Below are 10,350 nucleotides of genomic sequence, written 5' to 3' on the forward strand. Positions count from 1 at the left end.
TCATCATTCTCCGTGTTCCCCTTCAGGTGTTTCTGTAACACTTCCGAATACTTCATCTTCACTGTTTGCACTTTGCTGGTTTGATGGCAAACTGGGCATTGAGCCTTGACACATCTTCTTCCTCAAAGGTCTGATGGTCAGCATCATGTGATGTGGACTGCACTGGATGGTTCATGGAGGCTTGGTCCTGGCTTGTTTCAGTAGAATTGGAGCAGTGAGGAGAACATCAAGTGTGATGCCTGCCTCTTCACACGCCTCCCCAATTGGTTTTGTGTTTCCTATAAAGTTGAACAAGAAAAGGCAACTTAGATTTCTGAGCAACATTCACAACCCAACCAGAATAGTGTAACTTAGAATATTTAACCAACAATAAAAGAATTTAGCATTACATAAAAATATACTTACAATTTCATACTGATATACATAAAACAATATATGCACAGCTATATACACCGTAATACACACATTTATTATCATGATATAGATATTGATATGAAAAAAGAAATGTCACAAGGAATGGAGTCAACCAAGAAAGCTAAGACAAATTCCAAATCTAAACATAAAGGAAAAAATTGTCGTAGCTCGATGCATGCATGCCAAACAAAACATACAACTTGTGACACACCCCTCCCCCTTCCGATTGGAAGCCACGGATTTTTATCTTGGCTTACGATATCAAAAAGTGACAAGAAGATGAAAAAGTGGCATAACATTACTAAAGGGACCTTCAGAATAATTAATCGCCCGTATTCTCCCGCAAAAATCAACGTAAACACAGTGTCTGAGCTAGAAAACGATCTTCTGAGACCAAGCTATGCTGTAGTATATGTACACGTATTTGAGTACAGTATTTACCAATATTCATACGGCAAAATCTACAACAAAATAGCCGTTAACTATCTAAATATTCCATAAAAATGTTGAAGAAATATATTACCTGGATTTTGGGAGGTATCAGCGGTCGCAGTGACGTCGGATGCCGCGGGAATCGCACCCGGAAGGTAGCGTGCGTCATCGTCGCCGCCGGCGTCCGCCATCTTGGATTTCTTTCTCCAAACTCGCCGAGGTATGGTAAATGTAGCCCCATGTTTCTAGCACCATTTTTGGTCAGAAATATGCGAATCTAGTACCAAAATGACGGCAAACTTCTGAATTTTTAGAAAATCGATGCCCTTGAAAATTTTTAGGGAGGTACCTTCGAGAGATATTTCACTTTTAAAGTTTAACTTGCGGATATTTTTTGACTCGGAGGTCGTAGCTTCGATGGGCAGTAGTCATTTTGAAGCTCGTATTGTTGGCTACAAATTGGTGGCTAGCTTTCTTGGCTGTTGTGTACACGTCATCGGGAAATGAGCTCCAAGTGATGACGGATCGCCGCGGAAGTCGGCGCGGGCGCGGGGTGCTCGGGGCCCCGCGGACGAAACTCGCGTCGCCCGATGGGCCATTTCTCGCTTACTATTCAAGGTATTTTAATAAAAATTGCACAAATGGTAAGAGAAAGACTTTATTCAACTACTGATACTAAATTTTAAACACATTTACTTTGGTAAATATCTGTTTGAAGGCGGTGAAGTTGACCCATTTTCAGTGTTTTTCGACCTCGTAAAGGGTTTCAACCGGCGTGCGCCACCCCTATTAATAAATGTACTCAGAGAACATTAGGGTTTTACTTTACACAACCAGTTCAGTGTCAGACACCTGCTTACATTTCCATGTCTATCAGACATCTTCCTCAGAGGTTCTGACTTCCGACTGTAGTGCTGATTCATCAAACGTAAGCAGGTGATGAGACAATTACTTGTTGTTATTTATCTATTGATTTATTTGCAGCGCTCAAAATACTGGGTGCATGTGCAGGGTGCACCCAAAATTCGAGCTGTGTACCCAATTTTTTTCCGTGGTTGCACTGGTGCACCCAAATATTTTCTTAGGTTTACGCATGTTCTTGTAAAGATATAAAAGTATACTAAGTCTAGTATACCTCATATTCTTGACATCTAAGGGTTAAAAAGATAATAAAAATGTCTGTCATGGTACTTGTTTAAGAATTTAATAGCTTGGAATTAAGTTTTGCAATTATTCTTTTCTGACATTTTACTTTATCTTAGGCCACACCAATTTAATTTCTTGGTTCACGGATTTTTTCATAAAAAATATGGAGCGAGAGGGCGAAATAAAAATAGAAATAAGAATTGTACAATGGTTGGGGTAAAGGTAAGGGCTAATCCAAAACATAAAGAATAAAAAGTTTTCAGCTTGAAAAAAGTACAGAAACACTATTACTGTACAGAAACAGCACCTGTTCATTGAAAATTACAAAAGTAGTGTCAGTTTTTATCTTTGCTACACCAGAAAGTTGGTGAATGGTTTCATTAATGGTGAAAATTTGCTGAGAGGTAATTTTTATTTTTATTTTTTTTTCCAAAAAATAGGAGCGAGCGAATCCGTGAACCAAGAAATTAAATTGATGTGGCCTTATGTGGTGCAACCAAAAAAGTTTTGGTGTACCCAATTTTTTTTCACCTGAGTGCACCCAATCCAAAAAATGAATTTCAAGCTCTGATTTGTTTGGCTGTTGTTTAACAGAAAATGCCAATATCTTTATAGTAATTGTCCTACCAACCTGATGACATTTTTTCGGGAAGATATTGTTATCAATTGTTATTCTGTCCATGTCAAACTCTATTTCTCTCCATCAGCAGGGCTAGCCCTTTGTAATAGCCACAGGCTAGTTGGGCTGTAAGCCCTGGCTGAGCAGCCAAACCATAGATGCCATAATCATCATGCCAGTTCACAGGGTGCGGAAAATTCATGTCTTCAGGACTGTTATGTACACTCAGATAAATGGTCTGGAACCGCCACCTGGAATATTGATTCTCGAATCTGCTTTCCACAGACGTTACAGATCATATACAGGTAGTGAACTGATGCAAACATGTTCACAGTGTTACATGGAGTTAGACGCAAACGTACAAATTACTCAACCTGTTTTGACTAATGTTATTGACTTTGGCTCTTTTATGTACTACTGCGTATATATAAGTATTATCTAAAGTTGTTCTGTTGAAGTTTGAATAGTAATTTGTAGATCATCCTGGCCCCTTTCTAATAACGACTGGCTTATAATGTCCACAGGTCCTGCATTGAACAAACCCATCAAAAGAAATGACTCACCTTGGCCATGAGAAGTCCTTTACAGGCGAGATACTCCTCCTTGGCTTTCTCGGGGAAGTGTTTGAAGGCTACGTCTAAGATGGGATACCTGCTGGCGAAGAAGAGTCCGCTGTTCAACACGAAACAGTTCCTGGTGAGGGAGTGGTTCCCGACGTCCCGCACCACGTACCCGAACCACCTGTGCAGCTGGCGCGCCAGCCGGTCGCCCGCACGCTTGTCGAACACCTCCTGCAGGCACAGGAAGTCCAGCTGGTACGGGAACACCACCTGGATGTCATGTGAGACGTCCGGGCGCGGCTGGTGCGGGGGGTCCGGGCGTGCATCCAGCCCCGCGATGCCGGAGTCAAGAGTGGAGCAGGCTGTGTGGTACAAGCTGGAGCAGGCTGTCATGTACTCCAGGGTGGAGGAGGGCGACACCGGGGACAACGTGCCCTCCGTGGACGTGTCGGACTGGTCCTGGGGGGTGGGGGGAGGGGCGGAGTCTGAGGGAGGGGGTGCGGAGGGAGAGGCTCCGTCGAGGGTGGGGAGCCTCTTGATGTGGATCATCTTGTTGCCAGCGTGTGAGCCGGGGATGAAGCCGTTACACATGACGGGAGGCGGTCTCCTGCTGTCGCTGCACAATGAGAAGGCGACGCTCGATCCCTGTGCGTTGTTCGGATCGTGCCTGCTGCACGAGGGTTCCGCGTGGAGCTGGACCGCGTGCACGTTCCCCGACTGGCTGGAGGACGGCAGGCTGCTGACGCGCGAGTCGAAACTGTCCATGTCACGCCGAACGCCCACCCCCGAGTCCGACTGCTCCTCGGACGGGGACTCCACCACGATGTTGATCTTGGGGCTGGTCTGCGAGCTGGCGACCCGGTGCCCGATTTCCCGTGCCCGCCACTGAGTCCTGCGCAGGTTGTTATACCGGGCCGCGCACTCCGGGAGCAGGCAGAGGTTCGCTGTGGCCACGATGAACGACTTGTGGACACGCGGGTGTTTCCAAGGCACAAAGTGGTTACTGGTGTCGGGGGCGCAGGAGTAGACGTACGGGTGTCGCCGGGCCTGCAGCGGCGCCCACACCACGAAACCGATCAGAGCGAGCGGCGCGGTCACCACGGATAAGGCCAAGTAGAAGGGGATGAGGAACGACAGCTGGAGGAAGTGCTCGTAACACGGATCCTCCTCGCGATTGGCCAGCTCGTCGTCCGTCGGGAGGAATAGCGAGGCCAGGTGGTTGATGGACCAATAGCAGGGGAAGATGAGCGCCCAGGCGCCCGTGTGCAGCCGGCCCAGGAATGGGGAGTCGAACTCTGCTGTGTGCAGGACCATGCTGGAGGCGTGATGCACACCTGGGGCAACGTCTTTACACACACCTGGGGCACGTCTTTACACACACCTGGCTGACTGTCTCAGCACTGCTCACCTGGACAAACACCTACAGCAGAAAAGGAAAAAAAAGTTAATGTTAGATACAATATTCATTCAACAGACAACAGAAAACAATTACATGTAATTAATTACTAAACACCATTAACACGGTTCATAAACACCCTGAATGTCCACTATCACCTTCATAATAACCACAGAACACAAGTCTACTCACACAATCATGTACTACTACTGTGTATGTAAAGCTTTAAGCCCTCCCCTCGCCCAGATCTGCTACTATAACCACAGACCTGAGACTAAAAGTAAAACAGTGTGCACAGCTCCCAGCCTGTGAGCCAGGTGGTGATCAGTATCACCTGTTAGGCAATGGCTGATAACAAAGACGTGTCTGTGTATGATAACATGGAGTTTGCAGGCCTGAGAGATGAGAATGACTGAAGCCCTTGTGAGTCGTAGCTCTGCAACTTGGGAAAGTGTGATGTGAGGTTCACATATCATACATCAGCAATGGCTGCCTATTGTGCTCCACAATTGTGTAATTGTGTTTACAATTCAAATGACATTACCTTGGGAATGTGTGAAGTGTAGTACAATCCCTGCCTATACCAAGTGACTGGCTGCGCTAAATACATATTATATATATAGCTAGTGCTCCACGAGTATTATGACTGTGTTCTTGCAATTCAAAGGAAGTTAAAGTTGCTTTGAGAAAGTCCATAGCTGAGGATAGATGCTGTGAGACTTTAGAGACTTTAGTGTTAAAATCCATTAGTGACGTGCCCTTGGGCCGCACGCCACTAACTTTCATGGACTTCATACAAACAATAACATACATACAAATTATACAATGGTCAATATTTACATGCTAAAGTTACCAAGTTAATCAGAGGACTTCATTTTAATACAAGGGTGCAGTGCCACTGTTCCACTGTTCTGAAAATACAAACAAAACAACAGTTGAACAATGGCAGTTGTACCCGACATACAGATCCTTACTTTGCAATGCCCAGATTCTGCAGAGAACTGACCACTGACCACTCCTGACTTGCAGGCCACTCTGGCCACAGGTTATAACTCTACACTGTACAACTTGTCTGACCATACCTTTACCCACAGAAAGCCTAAGGATGATCCTCAGATAGGACATTCCCTCCCCTACCTTGCCTGTAGACTAATCTCCCACAAACAACTCCATGTAATTCGACAGTTATCACCAGTATCTGTGTGCTGCACAATGTTACTCGCAGGGCTTTTACTTCCATACCAGCCAGTGACCCATTTCCCAAGCCAACAGATCCCACCACTTAATCTAACCCACATTATAAAACATTGCAACATGGATATTTGAAACAACCCACACAAACAACTTACAACATGGATATCTGAAATAACCCACATAAACATTGCAACAGGGATATCTGAAATAACCCACATAAACGTTGCAACAGGGATATCTGAAATTTCCCATATAAACATTGCAACAGGGATATCTGAAATAACCCACATAAACGTTGCAACAGGGATATCTGAAATAACCCACATAAACGTTGCAACAGGGATATCTGAAATTTCCCATATAAACATTGCAACAGGGATATCTGAAATTTCCCATATAAACATTGCAACATGGAGATCTGAAATTTCCCATATAAACATTGCAACAGGGATATCTGAAATAACATATCAGGCAACAGTGGTGATTCTCATACGAATAAACACAGTGGAGCTTAGATACAGAGACACTGTTAAGTAGTAGGTATATATTAATTCATCTGGGAACAGGGTAATGCAGAAATGATGAGGAAGTGATAGCTTCACTATCTGAGGAACAGCTGATTACTGGCTGCAAATATTGACCTTAAATAACAATTACGCCTTGATGAAGGAATAATCAAGTCAGCTGTGATCGTTATCAAACCTGACAAGAACAGAGCGACAAATTACGGACGCACATGTCGGGAGAAGATGCATTTTGATCAGTGTCGCAATAATCACAGCGGCAGCTAGCGGTGGATCATTTGTAACTTTAATAGCAGTATGGGTGAAGGTTCGAAGGGAAGCAGACATGTTTGTTTGTTTGTTTGTGCCTTTATTTTGACTTGAAAGTGCTCCATTCGGCCGTCGGGCTGCTTTTCGTGTGTCAGGGGTCAATTAATAATGTCAACACAAAATTTCTATCAATAATATGAACACATTTTGAGATTTTGACTTCCACAAAGACGTACTTTATGGTTCCAAACTTTGAGGACAACGGAACTTACAACACAATAAAAACGTAAAAGCTAAATTGGCATCATGCTTAGACTCTAAACATTATTATCATGTTTGGAAGATATAGTTTGTACATTCAAGGTACTCTTGGTTGATATACATGTAATGCATGAACAAATTAATCAATTTCCGTCGATACGTAGGCGGTGCCTCAACAACTTTCACACGTGCACTTTTCCTCGATACTAACGGTTTGCTCAGACAAATTGGTTACAACATAATTAAGAAAAGTTACCCCATTGGCGAAAAATGAAATGTATAATGTCTAGTAAAGCTGCCCTTGATTAAAAAGACACACGGAGAAACATGAGGAAACAATTTCCAAGCAATTATTACTCTGCTCATGAATAACAAAGCATGCAATGTTTATTCAGGCTACCATTAATCGAAATGACACATTGCAAAACCCAATCAAACAGTTTCCATCCATGCGTAGGTGGTGCCTGAATTGACTTTCAAACTTTTCCTCATTACCTGGTGTTTCTTTAAAATTTAATGAACAACTTCCTCAGACAAATTATAACATCATTACACACTGTAGGCAATTTTACCCCGATGATGACTAGCAATGTGCACCATGTATATTCAGGTTGTCCTTAATTGAAACGATGTGGGAAGGAAATCAGTGAAGCTTGATCAGTCGGCAGGATGGTGCGAGGCGAGGCGCTCGTCTTGTTCCTCCTGGTCTCCGCACATCGACATGTCCTGCCTGCAGCGCCTCGAGGAAACTACAGACCAGCGAAGTACTGCCTGGACTACAGACGTGTAAAGCAGCCCATCTGCACCAGGAAAGAAGTAGGACAAACCCACGACTACTACGACTGTGCCAATAAGATACCAAAAGGTGTCAATGGAGGCAATCGATCTGTCGGCATCAACATCCAAAATCTCCGCTCCCCCACTCTCCTGGAATGGTCTTTCCCAAACATCTCCAGCCTCCAGCGCCTGAGGATCCAAAAGTCCAACGTGTCCTCCGTCCAGCCGGGCGCTTTCCTGGGACTGCCCTCTGTAACTGACCTTTACCTTGTGGACAGCTGCATCTCCAGTCTGGGTGAGTTGACAACAATCCAGATTATCGCCTCTTGAAAACGCAAAGTAAACCTAGCTGGAGCTTCTCTTAAAAATCACTAGTTGGACCCAGTATCTAAAAATAAAAAAACTGTGTAGAGTTCCGGAGTGTCTGAGTGCCACATATTAATTAAATCTAAATTATGTTACAGTAGTATGTACAAAATATACATAATCAAGTCTAGCATGTACTGTGTACCGCTTCTGTACCAAGAAAATCGATTTGGTACACCTGTCCAAAATACCGGATCATGAAGGACGGAAACTGTACAGATATAAACCTACATAAAAAAAAATATAATGCTCCTCATCAGAACGACTTTTGAAATTCAAATGTTTCAGTTTTCGTTTCCTAACCTCATGACATCATAACACACCAAACAGTACTTAAGTGACACCTCGTGACAGCGGAACTAAAAAAACGATATAGTAATAAGCAACAGATATTTCAGGCCAGGACTTCAGGTACAGGTACAGATCTGGACCATCTTTACCAGCAGCCCTGGTCGGAACACAACTGCAGCATGAACAGTAGCATCAGCTTCTATCATCTTCGTGTTATAAATGATGGAAATATAGATCTTTTTTGTTAAGTATGAAGAATTATCTTTAGGCCACACCAATTTAATTTCTTGGTTCACGGATTCGCTCGCTCCGATTTTTTGGAAAAAAAAATAAAAATAAAAATTACCAATCAGCAAATTTTCACCATTAATGAAACCATTCACCAACTTCCTGGTGTAGCAAATTCACCTTTATATCATAAGCTCCTTAAAATCAACAAACAGGTGCTGTTATTGTACAGTAATAGTGGTTTTGTACTTTTTTCAAGCAGAAAACTTTTTATTCTTTATATTTTTGATTAGCCCTTACCTTTACCCCAACCATTTTACAATTTTAATTTTTATTTTTATTTCGCCCTTTCGCTCCATATTTTTTATGAAAAAATCCGTGAACCAAGAAATTAAATTGGTGTGGCCTTATAGATTAATAAACCATCTTCTTTTTATCATCAGAACCTGAAACTTTCCTTGGGCTGGAAAGTCTGACACTCCTGAACCTCGAGAACAACGTGATCTCAAGCGTATCGCCGTCTGCCTTCCATGGCCTGCCTCGTCTCTGCAGCCTGCAGCTGTCCAAAAACCAGCTGACATCTATACCAGTTGAGGCCCTCCTGCAGCCAAAAGCTTTGAACTATACAAACCTAAACCAGAATCACATCGCTACCATCAGCAGCAATATCCTGTGCCTGAAGCAAAACAAACACCTGCGAGTTGACTTGGACCAGAACAAATTACGATGTGACGAGAACCTGACGTGGTTCATCTGCAACCGGCCATGCCTGCAGCGCATCGGTGATCGCGACCTCCTGAAGTGTGTGTCACCTGCCGAACTCCGAGGAACCGACCTTGCCACCAGGAGGCAGGACGTGTGCCAGACCAACATGGGCGGGTCACACGAGGGCATCTGCTCCACCTGGCATGATGACGTGCCCACCCCAAGTAACAAACATGACAACGTGCCCACCCCAAGTAACAAACATGACAACATTTCAATCACAGGTCTGTACAACAACACCAGTCCCGTGGATGAGGACCCAGATTTGCAGTACACAAATGACACACCAGTCTCTCAGCATACAACAGAGATGGGCCGTGTCATTATTCTACAGGGACACCCCATCGTCAACAGGGGTGACCACAGCACCCACACCCTGGCCATGATTGGTGCTGTTTTTGTGCCCCTCCTCCTGGTGTTAGCATCGACAGGTGTGCTGCTCACCTGCAAGCGCTGGTGCGGCGCAGGTCAGGCCGATCCCGACCCACCAGCCAGGACGAACCAGGAAGAAGCAGGAGGAAGCCCAAACATCGAGTCGTACACAGTTGTCTACTCCGACTCTGCTGGACTGCAAGCATCTGACAACAGCCCACCAACAGGCAGTCAACCTGCCCCTGCCCCGGCATCGGCAAACAGCGAGACTATCCAGCCTTATGCAGTGGCCTACGGTGATAACCAGGGGCCGGAGTCTGACATCAAACCATACGCAGTGGCCTATGACGAGGACCAAGGGCCGAAGCCTGACATCCAGCCGTATGCAGTGGCCTACAAGGGAGATGCTGGGCAAGACGACAGCTGTAATATCCCGCTGTATGCAGCAGACTGTCCCGACACACCACAGGCTGCAGGAGGCTGCACAGAGGCAGGCTCTACACCACAGGAAAACATCAACAACCAACGGGCGGAAATCGTCGACCAACCTGTCGTACACCTGGAGGCAGTAGGCCATCACGCCAACCAGCAGGCAGCAATCGATGGTCAACCAGTCGCCCCACCAGAGGACCAGTCATTGCCAACAGATGCAGACACGGAGCCAAAAGATGGGCAGGAAAAAGAGGAAAATGAGCAGAGCACATCCAACGTCCTGTACAACCCAGCTCAAGGACAGCCCAAAATAAAGGACAACCC

General features: G+C 44.9%; 1 protein-coding gene across 1 annotated transcript in view; it reads right to left on the reverse strand.

Annotated features, from left to right (window-relative positions):
- Window positions 1–3,121: 3,121 nt before the first annotated feature.
- The window catches only part of LOC118417312 (sphingomyelin phosphodiesterase 3-like), a 48,322-nt gene continuing 41,093 nt past the window's right edge, over window positions 3,122–10,350 (reverse strand). The window contains exon 2 of the mRNA XM_035822837.1: window positions 3,122–4,591. Coding sequence (XP_035678730.1) covers window positions 3,157–4,485 — 1,329 coding nt within the window. The 5' untranslated portion in view covers window positions 4,486–4,591 and the 3' untranslated portion in view covers window positions 3,122–3,156. The remainder of the gene's footprint in view (window positions 4,592–10,350) is intronic.

The sequence above is a fragment of the Branchiostoma floridae genome, chromosome 6 (assembly GCF_000003815.2).
Source record: "Branchiostoma floridae strain S238N-H82 chromosome 6, Bfl_VNyyK, whole genome shotgun sequence".
NCBI classification, from domain to species: Eukaryota; Metazoa; Chordata; class Leptocardii; order Amphioxiformes; family Branchiostomatidae; genus Branchiostoma; species Branchiostoma floridae.